The following is a 22,422-nucleotide window of genomic DNA, read 5'->3' on the forward strand; positions in this document are numbered from 1 at the left end:
AAGGCAGCGCCCCCGTCCCTGCCCCCCACACAGCCCCGCGGCGAACACATGGTGGAATTGGAGTGTTCCTTAAAAAAGAAGCCATAGAAAAAGGGTGGGGAACACAGCTCTTCTCACTGTCCACTTTCTCCTTCTTCCCCTTCAGATGAAGAACCTCCCCTTCCTCCTCCTCTTCTTCCTCCGCCCCGGCCCTCGTCCCTGATGTGAAGCCCGTGGCAGGCTGCACCCTTATTGAATGGGTTTGGCTTCTTGCAAATGCCCCGCAAGACAAGTCTTCAGCCACCATAGTCGTTCCCCTCATTTGCAGGTGTGTGGGTCCCCCTCTGTGTGTGTGTGTGTGTGTGTGTGCGCGCGTGTGACTGCGTGTGAGCCCGAGTGTGCGTGTGTGCGTGTGCCGAGACGAGTTCTGGTTAGAGGGACGTCTCCATGCTGTGGAGCGGGCTCCCAGGACTGGAAGAGAACGCTGAAGAGGTAGCTGACTTGGTGACATGCGTGGTCAGGTAGATGCCGCTGTCTATGGCATTGTTGTTCTGGTTGGGGGATGGGGGCGGGGGGGCCCGCAGGCGCTCCTCGTTCTCGTCCACGTCCGTGTCATCGATGAGCGGGATGTTGTGGGTGTAGTCATTGATCAGAAACTCGGGCGTTGCCATGAAGTTATGAATGGAGGTCTTGGACTCCGGTTTCTCTAGGCCTTCATAGAGCGAGCTACGGAACGCTTTCACCACCCGGATCTGGAGCAGGAGGCGGGGTGACAGGGGCCCGAGGTGGGAGCGGGGAGGGAAGAGGAGAAAGGAAGGAAGGAGACGGTCAGTGGCTGGCTGGTGCTGGTGGCTCCACCCACGTCAATGGCCAGGGGTCTCGCATGATAAATGTCCACCCAGTGGAGGGTGGCTACGGAACGGGGTGCCTCTGCCTGGCTGTGCGGGAGGTTTTCAGGTCTGGGCCTTGGTCTTGTCAACTGATCCGCATGCAGGACAAATGACAGTGGCTTTCTCTAGGCTGATTTGGGCAGCTATTTCGGAACTCAAGAGCAATGCACTACCTCCCTATTCCCTGCCCCGGGTGGAGGACTGGCTTAGGTGGGCCCTGGGGTCTCTGCCCAATATCAGTTCCAATTTGGTAGAAAAGAAAGATGATTCAAGAAGGAGAGAATGCTGGAGAGTGGGCTCTCTCCTCTGTCTTACCAGAAAGTCCAAAGTACCTTCTGGGAAGAGCAAGTTCCAGCCTGTGAACATGGCCGGCCTTTCTTGAGTGGGTCTTCCCCAGGGACCACAACCCAGTTCCCCAGCTCACTGGCTGCTCCCTCCTCTGTCCCTGGTGCCCCAGGCCCCTCCACAGGGCTCCAGGCCCAAGAGCCCGCCAGTCCCCCACCTGGAGGCATCCCTGACCAAAAATGGCCACTTTTAATTTGCACCCACCAAGCCTGTCCCTGCTCAGAAGCCTCTGTGGTCTCCTTACAGCCCCCGTGCCCCTACCTGTGTTCTTTGCCACCTCACAGCCAGACGCATCTGATTGGGCCTGATTGGGTGGTCCCTGCTGCCAGTACCCCTTTGCGATCTGATGCTACCTGCCCCTCTGGCCTCGTCCTCGGGGAATTTGCTGAATTCTCCCTCCTCTGGCTCCTCTATACATTGCTCTCTGGCTGTCCCCACTCCCCACCGTGCCCCAGATTCCTCCGCCACTGCAGCCCCCTGCACCTCTTGCAGGCCCTGCTCCAAGAATCAACCCCTCCTTCCCCTGGCTCCTCCACCTTTATTCACACACGGCCTCAGGTCTCGGCTCACACGGCACGGAGCTGCTGCCTCTCTGTGCTCCCTCCCTGGCCCCCCAGTCTGGGCTGCTTCTAGGAGCCTTGGGTGACCCAGTGTGTCGGCACAGCTGCCAATGCAAGCTGACCCTGTACTGTCAAAGCAAAGTCAGCCCAGTGGCCCTTCCTGTAGGGGACAGTGGAAAGAGTGCTGGCTGCCAGGCGGGACACCAGAGTCCGCCCAGCACCGGCCAGTCCTCCCTGTGTGAGTGGGTGGACACGTTATGAGTTCTAAAGTCATTTCAAGGTCTAAGGTTTTGGAATATGGTTTGTTGGCGAACTATGGCCTGAGGGCTAACTCTGGCCCTCTGCCTGTTTCTGCAAATAAAGTTTTATCGGTACACAATCATGCCCACTTGCCTATGTATTGTCTATGGCTGCTTTCACACTCTACGGGCAGAGCTGCGTAGCTGCAACAGAGACCTGGCCTGAACAGCAAAACGTATTTACTCTCTGGCCCTTCACAGGAAAAGTCTGCCACCCCCTAGTTAGACAGTGAGTCCCTTCCAGCCCGCCAGAGTTGGGCCTTGGGGCCAACAGCTCAGCCAGGCAAGCACAGTGCTCCTAAGTGTTTGAATGAGGCAACCCAGAGTCTTTCGAGTGCAAAACAGTACGCCAAAAAGCTCCCTTAACTCGGAATTTTGAGTGCCATATCTGAAATGCAGTTAGGATTCTCTCTGGACCTGGGGAAGCCACAGCTGCCCGGTCACAGGTGGTCAGCCGTTCTCCCCACACTGGTTTCTGAGACGGGGAACACAGAAATTGAGAATCGTTTGATATTTTTAATGAAAAGAAACAGAATGCACTTTTTGTACCCAACGCAGATGTTGCCGCATCATTTAGGCCTTTTTTTGGTGCGGGATTGTGGTGTGGAAGCCACCCGGGAGGTCACCTATTCCAGCTGTTGGCTGTACCCGTCAAGTCACAGGAAAGAGAGAAAGCTGCACACCCTTGACCCTGGGGATGTGTGTGGTAAGTCTGCACTGAGACTTTGGCCACACTCTTCTCCTTGATGAGCAAGTGGCCTCATTAGGACCTGGGGCACGTGATCAGGCCAGGCCCCTGCTCACACCTACGTACAGGTCTCACTGCACCTGGCTAAACCCCGAAGTCCAATGCCACACGGCCAGCGGTCCTCCACAGGCCTCCACTTCTGCTGCTACCACTACTCTGATTGCGAGGCTCCTCCAGCGTGCTCCTCCCGTGTCATCTGCCTGGCACAGAGTGGGCCTCGGCCAACACTTGGGGAAGGCACGAGTGAGTGCACGGTCGTGGCACGGGAAGACCCCTCTGACACCCTGCTGTCCGGGTGCTAAGCCTGGCCTGCGCCACTGTGAGTTGGCTTCTCTCCGGCTTCTGTTTTCCTCGCATTCTGACCTTGCACTGTTAGAAAACGTGTTGGTTTCGGTCTTATGATGGGGTGTCTTCAGCCCACCCCAACGCTGAGAGGCCCAGTCAATTTCTGGGAAATTGGTTCCATGGAAACCAGCAAGCATCTCTAAGAGAGGCCCGTCCTGGAGGGCTGAGCTCCTCTACGGGTGCTCGAGGGCACCCCCATGGCCCTAGGCTTCCATCCTGCCACCAGCCAGAGTTTAGCGTGTTCCAGCAAAAGCACGACCAAGCCTAAGCAGAGCCCGCACCTGTCCCACTGCCCGGGGCACTGGCCTCTTCTCCTCGGGCCCCTGCATGACCTCCAGCTCTGCCCCCAGCCTGGGGCTCCCTTGCCACCCTCAAGCTGTCGGACACCGCAGAGACCGTGTGCACCACGTCCAGCTCTGTGTCTGCAGCCGGGGCCCACCTCTGCCTGGCCTGCCAGATCGCTGCGCCTGCCGCTGTTTCCTGGGCGCCACCTGCAGGCGGCTTAAGTGACCTCTCCGATTTCAGGAGGCCTGAGGAGGACTCTTAGTGTGGCCCTGGCCTGACTCTGCTCCTCGCCGGCCTTCCCATCCTAGTACAGGGCTCCGGCCACACCTCAGAGACACCTCGATCCCCTGACCCTATGTGCCATACGTCACTGTGTCCTGTGGGCCCACACCTGGGCCTCTCCTCACCTTCACTGCTGATGCCATGTCCCACCTCGGGTCCTGGAGGCCCCTGGGGACCCACAGCCCCCTCAGAGACCTTGTCTGCCTGGTCCCCCGATCCTTCCTCACACCTGACTGCAGGGCTGACGTCCCTTCTCCAGATGGAATTTCCAAGCTCGCTCTGGCTGCTGAGTCCCTGTTGCTCCTCCACCTGCTCCAAACATTCTAGTAGCTGATGAAACTGGCCTGGGTCCTGATTGTGCGCAAATTCATCAAACTGTACCCCTGAAAGCCATCATACTGAAGGACAACTTAAACAGCAAAGAGATAAAGGCACGCTCTAGGAAATATGCCCCCTCCCCGGGTTATGGAGGAGGCATCTAGGGAGACAGAGAGGGCCAGGCTGGGCCAGGGGACTCTTGAGTGGCTTCCTATCTCATCTGAGTGTCCCACCTCCTAGTAGCCTCCTGCCATCTCCCTCTGCCACACTTCTGTGCTCCCTATCATGGCTCTGCTCCAGCCACTTTGCAGCCCCCGTTGTCCCGGCCCCCAACACGAGAGGCCCCCTCAGTCCATGCCACCTGTCGGCTAAGGCGTCTCTCGTCTCGAGCTCCAGACTCGGGTGGCTGAGCTGTGTGTCAAACTCCACAGGCCCCGGCCTCTGTCACTGCCTTCAGATGCCATCCAGGGCCCGCCACTCCACCCCCACCCCCACAGCCCGGCCTGAGCTCTTAGCATGTCACGGCCTCCACCAATGCCAGCCCCCTCTAGCCGTGTGCCCTCAGAGGGGCCCCGCAGTCCTGTCGTATGCCCGCAGCCTCGGCACATTCCCGCTCAGGAGCCCCCCTCCCCGCACCCGGCAGCTGTTTCTGCCTCTTCTTCTCCCTTCAAGTGTCCCACACATCCTACAATCCCTCCTCTGTCTCCTTTGAGTGGCACACAATCCCCCTGGGGACATGATGCCTGCCCTTTTCCCTGCGTAGCCCGTCCCTCCCCCAGCCCGAGCCCCGCTCCCAGCTTGCGTCCCCTCTGAGGCTGTGGCCGTCTGCACTTAGCTCGCTTCTCTGTTCCTTATGTGCTGCCCGGGGAGACGCGCTGGGCGCTGTGGCCTTGGCCCAGGCTCCTGACCTGCACAGATGAGCAGTTCTGAGCCTCACGCAGGGCGGGTGACGCTGCAGACCGACAGCAGGGCCCATCCCCGGCCATGCGGAGCCGAAGCAGAAGGGTGCGGTGCGCGGCTGTGCACGTGCATGCTAGTGCCCTGCGCAGGCCTCCGGGCGCTGCAGCTGGCAGTGCGGGCGGGGACGCAGGGGTGCAGAGGGCTGCGGAAGCAGGGAGACAGGCGAGGGGCTGGGCAGCAGCACCCCGCCGAAAGGAATGGAAAAGGGAAGGAAAAGAAGAGAAAAGTAAAAGCAAAGGCTTCTGAACCATGATGACAACAGTAAGAACGGAAAGTGCCTGACACCGTCTCGCCCCTTCCAACTCCCCGGCAGAAACAAGCCCTGGCTGCTGCTGCTACGCCGGGGGGACCTTCTGGCCAGCTCCTTCCCTGCCTTCCCACCGCTCCGCACCAACCACTAGTCCAGAACCTTCCTCGGGAGCCGGGGGCTCATCAGCTCCCCGGCATCTGGGTGTTGAACTTAGAGCAAATTATGAACACAGCAGCCAGAGAGACCACGGGAACTGCTTGCCAGGAACTGTAGGGCTTCTAAGGCCGAAACACTCCCTGTAGGTGTGGGGGTGAATCACAACGTGAAAGCCACATAAGAAGGTGTCGCAAGAGCCTGTGGCGATACGATACGTCAGTCCACTCAGGCAACGAGAAGCCAAGCATAGAAAGGCTGAACGTTGAGGAAGAGACGGCTTCGGCCTCACTTCCCTGTGTGCAAGGCCCCTTTCCTCCCCTTGGGGATGTCCCATGCTTGAATTAGGAAAAATAAAAATGCAAACTCCAGAGTTGACTCTTTCACCGAGGGATCGAACAACAAAGCGGAAACCACACACACGGCTTTGTGTATGTTGGCAAGCTGGGACAGCAAACGCCCACCCGTGTGCACACTCAAGCGCCCGGCCCGTGCGAGCCCAGACACGCGCTCCCGGCAGCAGCACCCCAGCCGCTCTCCGACCCGGGCACGGCAAGTCTCAGGTGGTCGCACAGAAGAGCACGTAGGAGGAAGCCCCCCAAGCCCTTGCCCTGGCTCTCAGCCTGGCACTCGAAGTGTCTATGGGGGAGGGACTTGGATCAGGGGTTCCGGGGACTTCCTGGGGCTGCATTCTGGTGTGTGCTTTAGGGACTGCCTGGATGTCGCTCCCCTGTAGCAGAGCCCGCGGTTCCAGGACGGCTTGGGCAGGGCAGGGTTCTCAGTGCAGGGGCCCAGGCACTGTATGCACTAACTATCTGAGGCAAATGCCAATACACTATTTCCAGAAACCCAAGTAGGGAGATTTGGCTTAAAGTGAACAAACTTCCTGAGAAAGGAGCAAACTGCAGAGAACAAGACTGCTTTCACTTCGCCAAGCTCCTGCCACCGTGGGGCCGTGCGTGTGTAGTGAACCCCCCTCCCTGGGCTCTGGAAAGTTGTGTCGAAGCCATGAAGGCTCACTCTGCCAGCTTGGCCCCTTCGGACGCCAGGTTTTCATGTTGCAAAACCCAGTTGAAATAAAGCGGCTGCTGACACCTGTTGCCGGCATGGTTAATCAGAACTAAATGGCCCCGAGGGACCCCCTCTGGCCACACTGGACCAAACTCATGGCCAGTCCCCTGCCCCTACCCCTTTGCTGGGCGGGTCAGGGGCCATCTTGTGAATTACTGCGACAGTGAACATCTGAGTATGGAGGTGCAGCGTCACTGCAGGAAGGACAGGCCGGGCTTGGCAGCCGGCTGGAATGGGGGGGAACAGACTTCGGGTGCATGGCTGGAGAAGGGCTGGGGTGTGTCTGTGTGTCCCAGTGGAAAACAGACACAAAAGCACTTTCAAGAGGCTTCAGTGGGGTTTTCCAAATGATCACGCACCCTCCCGTTCCCACCCGGCCGCAGACACGTCCAGCTGCGTGAGCGCCGCCGGGCTTGCTGCAGCGTCGGCGCGTGTGCGCTTGCGTGGGAAGCGGATTCTGCGCCCCTAGTCTCCAAAAGGCTTAAAGTGGTTGTGCCAGGGCCCAGGTCACGTGAAATGACGTGGCAGCTGTGAAGGGGAAGGCACTACACCCTGGGCGGGAAGGATGGGAAACAAAACGGCCGTGAAGGGGCAGCCACCAGGCTGGGCAGGGGAGGACAAATGGCTCTGAGCTGCGAGTCCCACAGTGGGGGCAGAGGAGGAAGTGGGGTCAGTGTTGGGACTTCTGAGTTCAGGAGCAGCAAAGGCGAGTGTGCACATGTGGCGTGGGAGGCTGGGAAGGGCGGGGAGGCCTCGAATTTGGAAGCACTGAGCCCCAAGGGTCCTACTCATCCCGGGCTCGGGGGACATCCTTGGCTACTTCCTGCATTGACCCTGAGGTTGTCACCTATCAACACCTGGAGAGCCTGAGGTCCTCAGTGGGAATGGCTTCGAATAGGAGGCCCCTCCAGGGTGGTGACGGCTGCAGGTTCGGATCCCTGAAAGGCCCCCTGACTCCTGGCGGCTGAAAGGCAGAGAGGCCCGGGAGCAGGCGAAGAGGATGGAAAATTCCACATGTACAAAACCACAGGTTTTCCTTAGGAAACCTCATGACGTAAGGAACTTTCCAGCCTAGGTGGGGCAGCCTGTGACCACAGCATCTCGCACAGTGCTGCCTGTTGTCTAGGGCAGCTCCATCATGGCCTTTACCCTGCCTTCTTTCGGAGCAGCTCCTGTCCACTAGAAAGGCCCAGGGAGAGGGTGAGGGCTGACACTGCCAGGCCTGGCTGCCTACGGTGGGGCTTGGGTTCTGAGTTCTAAACCAATCTGCTGCCCAGTGATGACGGCAGGAAGCAGTTTTGGTCGGTGGCTTCTCGAAGCAGGCACATCCCCCTTGGCATTGCCAGGGTCCCCAACCAGCATCTTCCTCCACAGCAGAGTGTTTCTGAGGTGCTGCCGCTCAACCGGGGGAGTCTTTCTGTCAGTCCTGTGCCTTCTGCTGGCAGCACACACTGTACAAGGGACAGCTGCCCTCCCCCTGGCCAGCCACTGCTTGGGTCCCCCGTGGAATGGCTTGCAAACAGCAGGAGGGTGGTGTCTCTGCCACTGTACTTACCGGGCACTGCTGGGCTCCGGAGATGGGGAGGAGGGGGACAGATGGCCGTGGAAGGAAGGAAGCAAGGGAGGAAGGAAGTCCTAGGAGCCGAGGAAGAGAGGAGAGAATGGCCACCCCCAGGGAGGGAGTGGGAGGGAGTGGGAGGGATCCCGAGGCAGCGAAGAGACACAGGCCTCATGGGAGCGATGCAGGGCTGGCCCTGGGTGGGGACAAGGCCAGAGCTGTGCAGAAGGCTTGAGGGACGTTTGGAGCAGGGCCATGTTGGCTGCTTTTCCCCTTAACTCAACAAACGGGCAGATGGACAGATAGACGGACAGGAAGCACAGAGAGAGATGGCAAAGAAACACACGGAGGAAGTCAAGGGCGAGGAAGGGGTGCGGGCAGATCCGTGTGCATCCCTCGGGGCATACCCGGGCCTGCTCTCGCCCCTCTGCTCCGAGGAAGGAGAGTGATGCTGCCCACCTGGGCCCTGCCAGCCTCTCTGGGGGAAAGGGTGGCGGCGAGGCCCGTCTGGGCCCCAGTCTGTGTGCTCGCCAGCCCGATGGCGACGGTGTCAGCCAATATTTGTGAGCTGGGTGGGTGGCCCAGTGAGTGTGGAAGCAAGCTGGAGGTGTGCGTGGCCTGTGGTTTGGGGAAGGGGTGAGCGTGTGTGCACGTGTTCCCAAGGGGGACAAGCTTGCCCCGCAGGGATGGGGCAGATCTTGTCCCTTCCTTAAAGGGCAGAGTGGCGTGAAACGACAGCTTAAGCAAGAGGAGGGACGCCCCCCCAACCAGGGACCTCTCACCAGTTCCTAAAAAAAAAAAAAAAAAAGCCAATAAACCAAAATGAAAAAAGAAAGAAATCAAGCGCGAAGAGTGCGATGGGGAAGGCGCTGGCGCTCTCGAGGGAGAGAGCTGCGGGGCTGGAAGGAAAGGACCCACATCCCCGCAAAGGCTCTGCGCTCGTACTCGAAGCTTGACTGTTTGGTTTTTAAAATCTCTTGAGTGTGTTACCAAGATCAGGCCACCCCGCGTGGGGCCCACGCAGCCTCCTGCGTTCTCTCCTGTTGGAGGAACAGTGGGGTGGCGGGTTCAGCAGTCTAGTGGCCGTCCCTTGTCTCCGTAAGAAGATGTGAGCAACTGTGGACGTCTCTACCTCCTTAGGATGCTCCCTGTGTTCTCTCTATAATGTGACCAGCGTGGTGGCAACTTTTCACTGAACCACATCGAAGGGAAAGGATTTCTCCCGGCTTCTCAGAGGAAGGAGGGGAGGGCAGACCAGATCAGGCTAAGACCTTCCAGTCCCGAGGCCTGTTTGGAAAGAGCGAAGGTGCTTTGGGAACAAGTGGCAAGGGGGCGTGAGCAGCCTCTGAGCTCCAGTTCCCAGGACATCTCTAACATCCGGTGGCTCGGGACAAGGGCCTATGGGGCAGGCACCACCTGTGCAGGAGCAATTGGCCAGCACCAAGCCCCCATGGGGACAGGTGACAGCAGCATCCTTTGGAAACCACCTCAAGGAGAATGCTGGAAGCTGCCACTTTAGTCCCCGAGTAAGTGGGCTGGATTCTTCCCCTGCAAATGATGCCGGCAGGGCACGTGCGTCCCCCCCCAGCCCCGGGAGGGCGGCCTGCACCACAGAACGCCGAGCAAGGCCCCAGCCCGACACCACACGCCACCAGGAGCAGCCGAAGTTCATGAAGAACCATCAGCAAAGGCAGACAAGTTCAAGAAAAGAAAACCAATGGCAGAAGGAGCACTAAACGCAAAGCAAAAGTCCAAACAAAGCAAAGAACGGGAGGTCCGGAAGTGCCACGGGCCGGCACGTTTCATAAGAGAGTATGGCTTTGGAGCGACAACACCGTCTGGGCGGGAAGGACTGGACAGGGCGGTGAAGAGAGAGCGGAAAAGCCACGGTGAGCGGAAATGCGAGACTGGAAAAGAGAGAAGGCAGAGGTGGGGAGGCCTTTTCTTCCCCAGAGATGCCGTTTATGAGAGGAGAGGGCAGTCAAGACTCACTCCCAGCAGCGCCGGCGGGATTGGCGGCGGAGAGAAGCGCGTGAGTGGGGGTAGAAAGATTGGTTACGTCATGGAGCTGGCTGAGGACTGACGACCGCCGGCGCACAGCACCCTGAAATGAACCGCTTCTCTTGAAGGTACTCACTACCTCCATCTGTGGGAGAGAAAATGAGATAAAGTTCGGCTTGCACTGTTGTCCGGGCTACTGCTCGGGGGAGGGCTGGGTGAGGACGGGGCCACGCTGGGCACATATCGTGACAGCAAAGCCCCAGGTGGGCGCGCCCCGCTCGCTGGGAGCTGGCGTGCGTTTGACAGGGCCCTGCCCGAGGCCAGCCTGTGTCATCCGCCAAGAGAGGGTTTGCTGAGCAAATGATTAGTGGGCACAAGACTGGGGGGTGTTACACATCGGGGGCACACTGCAAACACTTCCGAGTCATTTGCATTCACGATATGCTCATGACAAGCCACTCGTCAGGAAGTACCTGTGTCTGGCCATACTTTGTTATCCTACTTCGTAGTTCTCAACCTTTCTTTCCGCCCCAACACACCTGAGGGATATGACATGCTCCCATTAGAAACAAGGCTCCCCGTGCGTGGCACGGGGCGCAGGTGGCCCTTCCCTGGGCCCGTCAGGAATCACTGTCCTCGGTCATTCTAGGCGAGGTGGCCCACCTTGCTCTGCGGGAAGGGGCGCCACCACTGTGGCTTCCGCAGCCCATCCAACTCACTGGATGGGGGGTGCCCCTTAGAGCCTCAGCAAAAGAACGGACTTAGAAGGAAATTCCCGCAGACCCACAGGCAGAGAGGGAGAAAGGACTGGGGGGCCAAGGTGGCCTCTGCTGTGTCCCCACTCTTTAAGCTTCCTAGAAGTTGAAAGGGAAGTGGGTCTGCAGAAACTGCGACCCACGGGGGAGCCTTGTGGATGAACCTGCCTCCCTTGGCCCAGTGTCTTTGGGTTTCCCGCCCCCGCCCTTGACCGGCATGGGACCTCACCGGATGAAGCGAGCAGCGAAGCAGGGCAGGGGCTACGTGGCAGTCACCAGGTTCAGCCGGGTGTCTGACACGGGCCAGAGCTTCTTGAAAGAAGGCAGCTCGAGTGCTCAGACTTCCCCACACCAACTGAACGAGGACGTGCACCACTGCAGTCCTCGGACGCACTGCCCAGCCAGCCCCCTTCCGCCCGGCACATCCTGCTCGCTGGCGACAAGGGGAACCTCGCGGCCACCAACTGCGAGTGAGGAACGCATACTGAGCATGCGCGGTGGCTTAGCCCCGTGCCGAGGGTGTCAGCGCATGGAAGGAGGATGACTGATGCGATGGCGTCGCGGTCTCTTGGGGGGTATTCCTGTCTAGATTTAGATGTTCCTAAGGCAACGGACACAGGTCTCCTCGAGAGAGGACTGTTACTGCGGCAAAAGGGATGAGGGACGGGAAAGATGGTTTCCCGCCTTGGAATCACATTGGCCTCACCTGGCTGTGGAAACACTGCAATCGCCACTTCCCCCCACCCCGAGAAGCCCACACACGGGGCCAGCAACGAGGCCCAGTCGCCGATGAAGCTTGTCATTGGCTTGTCATGGAAGGCAAAAAAAGAGATCGAGTCATGCGCACTTCCAAAAGCTGCTATGTGTTCTGGGTTTGAAGGACTCTCTTCTGTTCTGGAATGAAACCCTGTCAGTCTGGTGTGCTGCTATGTTAGTATGGGACGGTGGTGACAGCAGGTAGCAGGTCACAAAATGCCTCCGAAATGTGGGGAGCAGCTTTGGGGGGTCACGATGTGCAGCAATCTGGGGCCAGCTGCCTTGAAAATGTTTCCTTGGCTTGGGGCACACATACGACCTGAGGACTCTCTCCCTGGCTTTGTTCATGTTTTTCAAGCAGGTATTTTGAATCAAAGAGAGCAGGCGCTCTTAAAAAGTTGAGCTAAAATAACTGATTGGTTCAGAATTCTTGAGAAGCACAGTGACTTCAACGTGACAAAGTCAAACTGAAAAGCCATGGGGCTCAAGATCCCACGGAAGAATCAGCGTGGCTTTCCTGAGGGAAGAGGAGTGCGCTCTGGGAACACAGCAGACTGGGGCCCCGGCCAGCGCTTGCTCTCATTGTGTGACACTGGGCACATCGCTTCTCTCTGGGCCCCCTTCCTCCTATGTAAAGCAGGGACCCGACCAGCCAGCATCTACGTGGGCACTGACAGTTGGAACAGCCTGGAACTCCAACTGATGGGACCCCACTTCTACTAGCACACAGAAGACACGAGACAACATAGGTGGCCTCAGATCAGGGCAGGGCTGCTGTCTCAATTGCTGGAAGAGCCAACGCGGCCCTAGGCTGCATCGACAGAAGTGAAATGGTCTGCCAGGAGCAAGGTCCTGCTGTGTCCCGCCTCCAGCTTGGGCAGCTCTGCAGCAGGACAGGGGTGAGAGGGACGAAAGCCCATCTGGGGGGCAGCTGGTGGCTCACAGGCACAGTCTCGTAGATGGCACAGTTGAGCAGTCAGGAGGGCACTGGGGGGGGGGACGTGTTTTAGACTTAGCACATAAATGTGTGTTGCAGGTAACTAGGAGAAACTACCTGGCCTGTCCCAGACACTGTGCTCGAGGCCTTAGCACCCCACCTTGGCAGAGGAGACACAGGCTGTGTGGCTGCAAAGGCTGCTCCCTTCTTCTCCTGGGCACTCTCTGAGTTCCGGCCCGGCCAGGGCTAAGGCAACGCTGCTCAGAGTTCAGATCTAAGACATCCTTCCCTGGCCACGCCAGGGTAGGTGCTCAGGATGCCCACCCCTCTGGATCTCAGCTGGAGAAGCCCTTGGACCCCTGGGGAGCTCCTTCAACATGGAGTTCTTTGGTCCACCTCACCTAGCCCTGCAGGATCCTGGTCTCTGGGGGTGGGCCTGAGGACTCTGCAGCTCTGGAAAGTTCCCCAGGGCATTCTGATACGGCCGGACTCCAGTGCTCCTGGGGTGGGAGCACAGATGGCCCATGGTGGCAGGAGAGAGTGGAGCTTGAGAAGGCTTCGCAAGGCTGGCGGCCTTTGAGCAGACTTTTGCAGTGTCAGGAGGGGGCCCCAAGGGGAAACAGTGGGAGCTGGGGAGGCCTGGGGCCCAGGCGGTGGCCAGCACGGAGGCAAGCAGGGTGCACATGTGCAAAGGCAGCCAGGGTTGCAGGGCTGTGGGAGGAGTGGGTGATGCCAGGAGGCAGGGGCTTGCGGGCCATGCTCGGGAGTCTGGGCTTCATCCTCAGGACAGCGGAGTGAGGCTACAGGGGCCCAGTGTGGAGGGTGGCATGGAGGGGCAGAGCAGGTGGGAGGCCGGGACCTGGGAGGAGAGGAGGGAGGCCCCAAGGCTGGGCCTGCTGAGACCACTGGGAGGGAACACGGGACCCAGGGCACCGAGGACAGCCTTGGGCAAGTCGCGCGGAAGATTCCTTGGGACAAGCTATTGGCGATGTGTGACGGACAGGTTGGAGACAGACACTAAGGAGGGGTGTGGCCTCAGATCCTGCCCCAGGGAGTTGCCTACACAGACTGCCAACGGGGGCAGCTGGGTGGTCCCACCTTAGCTGGTGCTGGTGGCCTAAGCAGGCTTGGGCTGCACGGCTGGGTGCATGGTGGTGGCCTTCATTCTGGCAGGACCCCAGGGAGGAGAAGTGGGACTGGGGGTCCTGGACAGAGCATGGAGGGGCAGGGAATGACGAGTGTCCCTGAGAGGAGGTGGCCCAGGCCTTGCAGGAGGAGGCGGTGTGCGGAGGCTGCCAGGAGAGGGGCTGCAGCGGGAGAGGGCCTGGGGCACAGGGGGGGCCCCCGCAGGCTCTTCCTCCTGACCAGGAATTTTAGCGCGTAAAGGCTGCAGCAGGGTGAGCAACGGCGCCAGGCGACAAGGACAAGGAGCAGTGACACAGAAGGGAAGATGGCGGCAGGCAGGAACGACAGCAGGACGGCCCAGCCCCAGGAGCCGGAAGGAGGCCTTGTAGACCCTGATGAGGACCGTTTCTGGGGAGGGGTGGGCAGAGGCCAGTCCGTAGTGGGATCATGAGGGAGCTAGAAGGAAGGATGTGGGGAGACAGCAAGTCTGGAACATTCCGGCAAGAAGGTTGGCGGGGAAGAGACGGGGCCAGAGTGCAGGGGTAGTTCTGGCACGTGGGCTCTCGCGAAGCCTTCGCCAGTGCCTGCTGCTGGGCGGTACATGTGGCCTCGGACTTTACAGAGGGCTGTCGCTGACGGCCTCGGCCTTGAGCAGCCCCAGTGTTTAGAGATTTGGATGAACAGAAAGGACCAGCTCGGTGGCCGGAGTCCACGTCCCAAATGAAGTCTGTCCATGGTATTTACGGTATAATCCAGCGAACAGCGAGCTCGCCAAAGGCTACTGGACGTGAGCATCTCTTCCCAAGAACGTCACTTGCCTATGACCTGGGGCAGCTCCCACCAAGTACAGCGAGGCCTGGCAGTTCTGTGGACAGTGCTGCTCCGTGCCCCTGAGAGACAGTCACTAGTCACTGGCCTTTAGTTGGCACCTGCACCAGCTACGGGGGGCACCCGGGCTCTGAGGGAGGTGTCAGGGACAGGCACCGGCGGGCACGCCTGGAGATGGCAGAGGGCAGACTAGCAACTGCTTTTGCCACCCTGGCGCAAGAGCAAAGGGCGGGCCCGGGCTCAGCCTGCCCGATCTCTGCTTCGTGCTCGCTCGCGGCGGCGCGGCGCTTACCTGCGTCTGAATCCTGTTGAGGCCCCGGAACCAGAGGATCTGGCCCCGGCGGAGCTCGCGCTCGGCGTGGTCGATCTCTTCCTCCCCCTCGGCCAGCTCCTCGTCGGTCATCTCGTCCTTCCCGGGCCCGTGCCCCGCTTCCTTCAGGCACTTGAGCTGGCTGGTGGGGATGGTGGCGATGACCTGGGGGAGCCACAGCCGAGGGACAGCAAGCAGAGGTGGCTGTGAGAGCAGGCCTGGGGCTGGGGAGGGACCCAGACTTCCAACTCCTTCCATGGAGGGCTGAGGCCGGCATCCATACCCACCCCCAGGCATCGCAGACGCAGGCATGGGACACCCCACCCTGACCCCCGAGGCTGCGCTTGCCCGGTGCCACCTTCCGCCTCCTTCCTCTGAAGGGGTTGTTTTTCAAGTCCAGCAAAGAAGCAAAGCAAGAGCAGCCCCGGGGACTTGGCCTCAGGGTTGGGCAGCGTATCCCAGGAGTGTGTGCCGAGGACCCCCGGCTCCCGGGAGGGGGTCACCAAGCCCCTAGAACATGCTGCCTGAGGGGAGCGTTGTTTACTGGGGGGCCTTGGGCTGTGACCCACAGTCTACGTGAACAGTGTGACTTATGGTGGGGGTCTTGGGCCCTGGGGTGTTGCCTCAACCTTCAGAGGGCTGGAGACTAAGGCCAGCCACGTGAGCACTGCATGCCCCTGTGACTGACCCCAAGGAAAGCCAAGGACACCTCGGCCCAGGGGAGCTTCCCTGGGTGGCAATACTCCATGCGTGTTGTCCCACATCCTTGCCCGGAGAATTAAGCGCTGTCTTCACAACTCCCCCGGGAGGGGAAACCTGGAAGCTCTTGCCCGGTGTCTCCTGGAGAGGGCATCTCCTGGGGGAAGACAGGCCTAGAGAAGGGCCCGCTGGGGACTGGGGAGGAAGAGCAAGGTGACAAGGAGGGTGACAGCTGGAAAGGGCAGGGGCAGGAAGAGCCCCACAGGAGTGAAGAGAGGCTTTGCATTTTGTAGGCCACTGGGAAGGAGGGGAACAGTCTAGAAGGACACAGGGGAAGCCGCAGCAAGGGGTGACAGGCACCTAGAGTTCTAGAACAAAATGTCCTGTCCATCTTATGTGCCTGAGCAAGTGTCTTCATCAAATGTGGCCAGCAGGGGACTCGAGGACCTGTTCACAGAGATTCCTTTCTATTGAGTTTTTTCCACTTGAACATGTTTTATTGTTTTAGTTGAAAAGAGTTAAAAAACTAAAAGGACCACTTGATAGTCCTGAGAGGCCAAGCTCCAGGCTGGTGCCATGTTCCTGGGGGGGAGGCCAGGCGACCCGGTGGAACCAGAAGGCCTGTGGCCTGGGAGCTTGACGGTCACGAAGTGGGCTGGCTCCCCCGAGCTGTGCTTCGAGCCCAGGTTGTGGGAACTGAGGGGACTGCATGGAGTGACCAGGTCCAAGTGTGGCTGCGAGGTGAGGTGTGTGCAGTGGTGGACAGAAAGAGGACAATTCTGAAAATGACACGGAGGAACGAGGTGGGCCATCCATGAGGACATTAACGCTGGGGACCGGCAAGAGGGCAGCAGCCCCTATGGCTGGCTCAGGGGAACACCAGCGGATGGAGAAACAAAACCCAGAATGCTACAGACTGAATTGTGTCCTTCCCTAAGTTCATGAGTTGAAGCCCTAACCCTCAGTGTGGCTGTATGTGGAGTAAGGAAGTGATCAGGGTAAATGAGGTCATCAGGGCGGGGCCCTGCTCTGACGGGGTTAGCGCCCTTAAGAGAGCACACAGTGAGAAGACGACAGTCTGCAAGCCAGCACGGACCCCTCCCTGGGAACTGACCCTGCTGACTCCCTGATCTTGGACTTTCAGCTTCTGGAACTTCAAGAAAATAAATGCTGGTGTTTAAGCCATCCAGTCTATGGTATTTTGTTATGGCAGCCAAGGTGATTAAGACACAGAGAGAGGTGGATTCTGGACCCAGCTTCCTAGAACTTTCTAGAACTTTCTAGAACTCCAGAGAAATGCTTTCAGAGGCCTCTCGTGTACCAGCCTGTTCCTTCCTGATCTAACAGGTCTATAAACTTCTCCCTGTGTGTGGCTTCAGCTGCGGCCCACGGGACTGAATGTGCGGTTCTGTCACTTTCCGTCAGATCGTTAATAGTTCCTAATTCCTCGAGACACTTGCTCTTTGCCCCGTGGATTATTTAGCAGGGGTTGTTTAATGTCAAATACGTGGGGATTTTCTAAGCCACTCAGTTTGAAGGGTCGATTTTTGGCTTCTATCATGGAAAGGGGAGTGGTGGCTGGTTTTCTGGGGCCCTGTGACGTCCTGGCCAGTGTCCTTTGCATTCCTTCTGCTGATATTGTCACTTGTGGCCTTGCCACCCTGGGTCATGGTGCATCACAGGCCTGAGCCCGCGGTGCACCCTCCTGGAGCAGGAGTTAGGGCAATGGGGCCGTCGCTGGTGCCGCCCGCAGAGAAGACCGGAAGCGGGGCAGGGTGGAGAAAGCTGACCAGGCAGACACTCACCTGTCCCCAGACCAGCTCCCCAACACCAACAAACAGGCACCAGAGCCACTGTTCTGTGGACAGCGGGGAGCAGCTGAAGGGCTTCCCGCCGAACTGGACGATGACAATCTGCAGAGGACGGTGGGGAAAGGCAGGTCCAGCAGCGGCTCCCAGGCCGCCCTCGTCCTCTAGGCCGGCCCTGCCCCTTGGAGGCCTGGCCGTCCTGGGGGGAGTCAGAGGGCTGTTGCTCCCTGGGGCAGATGGGCGCTCCCAGGCAGAGGGCCTGGCTGTCCTTTCTCTGGCCTCTTTGCCTTCATCTCCCCATTGGCAAGCGCCTAAGGAAGGCACGGGCTGACCCGAGGCCGAGGGTGCCGGGATGGAGCAGCTGCAGCCCCTTCGGCGGCGTCCCTGCCCTGCCAGGGCTAGGCACCCACTGACACCTGCCCTGCGTGCAAAGGCCAGGCACGCCTTGTTCTGGAGACCCCAGCACATGCCCGAGTCACCCAGCCTCGGGCTCCTGCCTCCTTGCTTCAACTGCAAACCACCCAATCCGGAGCCCACACCGCAGCCACCTCCTGCCAGACTCTCACACACAGGCAGTGCCCTTATGCCCAGGACAGGCTGCGCTGACGCACACTCGCCAGTCCCGAGCCTGCTTCCTGCCTTACCCATTCCTTCCTGAGGAAGCCACAGTAAGGCTCCTGTCCACAGTCCTGCCTCCTAACTGCTGCTTTCCCTGTGGCCCCCGTGCTGTGGCATGCGTCCTCCTTGTGGGCTCTGTGAGTAATCAACTGTCTTTCAGTGGTTTGCGCCTCCTGATCTATTGGCCTTCCCTACAGCACCTATGAGAAGAGTTGGCTGTGCCGAAGGCAGCCAGGTGACGCCAGGGCAAGCCCGGTGACGTTTGGAAGACGAACGCTGAGAGGGGAAGTCAGGAGGGGCAGGGAAGCCACCTCGGGGGGAGACACGGGGCCGAGAGTGGAGTTGCCCTCCTAACCTGGATGGCAAAGGTGCCCAGGACGATGGTGCAGAAGATGGGGTTGCTGAAGATGCCGTCGAACACGTTCCTCTCGCCGTGGATCTTGCGGGCGTTGATCTCGTTGAAGAGCTGCATCATGACGAAGGTGTTGAAGATGATGGTGTAGTGCTCCGAGGGCGGCGAGTGCAGGGGCGCGTTCCTCCCGCTGTCGATGTCAAAGAAGAGCTCCCCTGGAAGCCGAGGGCGCGCGTGAGGGCAGCGGAGGCCGGTGCGGGGCAGCCCAGCCCGCGTCCCCCGGCAGGCGCCGCGCCATGTTCCCAGCACGGTTGTCTCAGCGCGTGACCGGGGCCACATCACTCCGGAGCAAGACAATTGTGTGGCTCCTCACGTGAGTCCCTCATCCCAGAGGGTGACAGATTCGAGCTCGAGGCCCAAGGAAGCCAGACCCCAGACTGAAGCAGAATCCCGAGACCCCGCCAGGCCAGGGGCTGGACCCAGGGTGCTGGCACTGAAACCGTGAGGGCGGTAGTGAGGACATTCAGACCCGAGCCGGAGGAAATCTCTCAGCTCTGCCTGGCTCCTGGGACGGGGCAGCAGGAGTTAGGCCCTGGGCAGGCGATGGGAGCCTTCCGCTCCAAGAAATCAGAGAAGGGGCTCCCCAGAGGAGCCCCAGATACTGACATCTGGGTCCCCCTCATCCTGTGGGTCCCGCCCCTTCGCAGACATTGTCCCTGCACACCCCGGGACGCACCCTGAAAGCTGAGCCACGCTAGGCCCCAGAGGGTAGTGACAGATGACCCCCGATTCCAGCCCTTTCTAAGAGCCTCATGTGGATATGGGACCACACAGTCAAGGGTCACGAGAGACTGGACAGCGCCCCTGACTGACATAAGGCCACAAGCAAACTGACAAACCGCCCTTCAGGAGAGCCACCACCGGTGCTGGCAGAGGCCAGAGGCAGCCAAGGAGGCGACAACGTTGCGCCAGAGGATTTGCTTCTCTCAGCGGTGCACCCTCCACCCTCCCTGGCCGGTCTGCAAGGCCAGTGGCCAGGGCTTGGGGTCCCCGTTCTTCTCCCAGGGTTCCATCCTCCATCCCGTCTCTCCCCTGCCCCCCCTTCCTGCTTCCTGAGCCCCTGGCCACCTCACCTGGAGCCTGGCCACCCCTCCCTCCCCCTCCCCCTCCCCCTCCTTTACTCTCTCCTTTCCCTCTTCTCCCCTCGTCCTCCCACAACTCCCAGCACAGCACGCCGGTCACTGTCCCTGGAGAGACAGTCCTGGGGTGCGCGGGTGAGTGGATCTGGGGCTGGGTGGAGGAAGAGACACTTTGCCTGCGCAGTGGACAAGATCTCAGGACACTGGAACCGCTCCCTGCTGTGAGGGAGCCGGGATGGCGCAGCCGGCGAGCGCTGAGGGTCGCAGGCTCTCCTGCTCCTTCCCGCTCCCCAGCCAGCCCCACCCAAAGTCCCCCTGCATGCCCACCCCCCGCCCGCGATCGCGATGGACCGTGCACAGCCCACCCACCGACGAAGAGCAGCGTGAAGATGATGGTGAGCTGGTAGACGGCGTGGCCCAGGATGTTCTTCATCATGGTGCGAGAGATGAGGGGCTTGTCCCGGCCGTAGGGCTTCCGCAGCAGCAGCGACTCGGTGGGCGGCTCTGTTGCCAGGGCCAGGGAGGCAAATGTGTCCATGATCAAGTTCACCCACAACATCTGCACGGCTTTGAGAGGAGAGTCCTGTGGAGAGGAGGCAGTCACCCTTCCGGAAGGCCTGGGCCCGGAAACCCCGCAGCTCCCGGAGAAACTCAGCGTGGGGTCAGTGTCACCAGAATTTCACATCCATAAAAACATGGCGTCTCCATCCCTGTGTTGTCTTTAGGAGAGCGGAGGCGTTTGCTGGGCTTTCCAATGTCACCTCCCTTCTTGTCTCAGCTGGAGGCAGCAATCTACAAGGTGTGCTCCAAACCCTTCACGGGAGGTGAAAAACCCCAAGCCACAAAACAGCCCGACGATGGGGCTCTGGATCTGGGACAGAATGAGGGGTGCTCTCCTTGTTCCCTACACCCATGGGGCAGAAGGAGGCAGAAACTCTGAACTGGACTTTCCTTCTCTTCAGCTCCTCTGAGTTGTTGGTTAAAAATCAGCCTCTCAGAAGCCAGACACAGAAGGCCATGTATTGTACCATTCTATTCCCATGAAACTTCCAGAACTGACAAATCCATAGAGAGAGAAAGCAGATGAGTGGCTGCCAGGGGCTGGGACGGGGGTAGACAGTGACTGCTAATGGGGTCAAGGCCTCCTTTTGGAGTGAGGAGAGTGTTCTAGGAGTAGATGGGGTAATGGTTGGGCAACGCTGGGAATTTACTAGAAACCACTAATTATAGACTTTTTTTTGAGACAGAGTCTTGCTCTGTTGCCCAGGCTAGAGTGCCGTGGCGTCAGCCTAGCTCACAGCAACCTCAGACTCCTGGGCTCAAGCGATCCTCCTGCCTCAGCCTCCCGAGAAGCTGGGACTACAGGCATGCGCCACCATGCCCGGCTAATTTTTTCTATATATATTTTTAGCTGTCCAGATAATTTCTTTCTCTTTTTAGTAGAGATGGGGTCTCGCTCTTGCTCAGGCTGGTCTCGAACTCCTGACCTCGAGCGATCCTCCCGCCTCGGCCTCCCAGAGTGCTAGGATTACAGGCGTGAGCCACTGAGTCCAGCCTCAATTATAGATTTTTAAAATGGTTATCATGGTGAAGTTTATGTTATGTGACTGTTATCTCAATTTTAAAAAATCTTTGAAAGGACTAAGTTGATCAGTAAGTAATTTAACTACCTGTCAACCACAAACTTAACCCTCTCTAATGGGGGACGAGTAAATTCTGGGCACTGGCCCGTGGGGAGAAAGGCGGGGGAGGCTCCACCAAGGCTGCACCCTAGAGCTCCCACGTGACCTGGCGTCTCCACTCCCAGGTCTCGGGCCAGGGCAACTGACAACACACCTCCACACAGAAACCCATACACGACGTCCCAGCAGCACCAGTCACCACAGCCAAAAGGTGGAAATGACCCCGTGCCCACTGGCTGCTGGATGCGTAGACAGAATGCGGCACATCCATACAATGGAGCGTGATGTGGCCACCAAAGGAATGACGTTCTGCCTGTGCCACCAGGTGGATGGACCTTGAAAGCCTGTGCTACGTGAGACGCCAGACACAAAAGGCCACACACTATTCGGCCTGCTGCTATTAGATGTCCCAAGGAGATTGGCGGTTGCCGGGGGCTGGAGAGGGGACTAGAGAGTGACTGCTAATGGGGATGGGACTTCCTTTGGGACTGAGGAGAATGTTCCGGAACTAGATAGAAATAATGACTGCATAACACTGTAAATATACTACCGCCCCACTGGCTTGTGTACTCTAAAATGGTAAATTTTTTGTCTGTGAATTTGATCTCAATAAAAAAATCTGTAGCAAAGAAAAAAATTCGTTCTTCCAACGTGGCCCTCAGGCCTGGGCAATTTAGCCTCAGTCACCGCCTTTGGAAACCAGCGGCCTCCTGCGGGCCCACTGGGCCACGGGCGGGAGCCCTTTGTCCTTGTCAGGCCACAGCAGCTCCCGATGCCCACCTGAGTAATGCAGGCGCCCGTGAAGGCCACGATCACGGCCACCACGTTGACCGTCAGCTGGAACTGCAGGAACTTAGAGATGCTGTCGTAGACGTTGCGGCCCCACATCACCGCCTTGACGATGCTGGTGAAGTTGTCATCAGTCAGGATGATGTCAGAGGCCTCCTTGGCCACGTCAGTCCCTGCGATGCCCTGGGCGGTGACACACACACACACACACACACACAGATTTTCCGTGGGGCCCCTGCCCCAGTCCCCCTCCATCACCCAGCCCACCTGGCCTGGTTCCCTGCCGTTCCCTTCCAAATAAGGCCCCCCAGCTGAGAACAGCACTGGTGTGTATCCAACGTGTTTTCTACCACAAACAGCAGGGGGTCACAGGGAGGCTTTGCTCATAAACAGTGTGCTGACAACATGGCCATCAACACAGACTCACACACCAGGCCCAGCTGCTGCCACGTGGCCACCAAGCAGCCTGCAGTCCCTTCTTAGTGCTCTAGAGAGGCTGCTACCTAAGGAGCCCCTGGAAGTCCTGGACGCGGATGCCTTGGGCGAGGAGGAACCTGTCCTCTTGGTCCACACAGCGTTT

At 59.1% G+C, this 22,422-nt stretch overlaps 1 protein-coding gene and 1 pseudogene across 15 annotated transcripts in view; both read right to left on the reverse strand.

Annotated features, from left to right (window-relative positions):
- Positions 1 to 410: 410 nt before the first annotated feature.
- ATP2B3 (ATPase plasma membrane Ca2+ transporting 3) overlaps positions 411 to 22,422 on the reverse strand; it is a 41,946-nt gene continuing 19,934 nt past the window's right edge. For 9 of the 15 annotated variants that reach the window (XM_069464470.1, XM_069464464.1, XM_069464471.1 and 6 more), the window contains 6 exons: positions 21,834 to 22,025; positions 19,741 to 19,954; positions 18,236 to 18,447; positions 17,260 to 17,367; positions 14,738 to 14,920; positions 411 to 731 (listed from right to left, as the gene is read on the reverse strand). In XM_069464470.1, coding sequence (XP_069320571.1) covers positions 411 to 731; positions 14,738 to 14,920; positions 17,260 to 17,367; positions 18,236 to 18,447; positions 19,741 to 19,954; positions 21,834 to 22,025 — 1,230 coding nt within the window. Of the gene's footprint in view, positions 732 to 10,035; positions 10,190 to 14,737; positions 14,921 to 17,259; positions 17,368 to 18,235; positions 18,448 to 19,740; positions 19,955 to 21,833; positions 22,026 to 22,422 lie in introns of all 15 variants that reach the window. The other 6 variants (XM_069464465.1, XM_069464463.1, XM_069464466.1 and 3 more) reach the window with 4 other exon arrangements.
- On the reverse strand, positions 12,894 to 14,220 carry LOC138378341 (uncharacterized; annotated as a pseudogene).

Source organism: Eulemur rufifrons, chromosome 30, assembly GCF_041146395.1.
Source record: "Eulemur rufifrons isolate Redbay chromosome 30, OSU_ERuf_1, whole genome shotgun sequence".
NCBI classification, from domain to species: domain Eukaryota; kingdom Metazoa; phylum Chordata; class Mammalia; order Primates; family Lemuridae; genus Eulemur; species Eulemur rufifrons.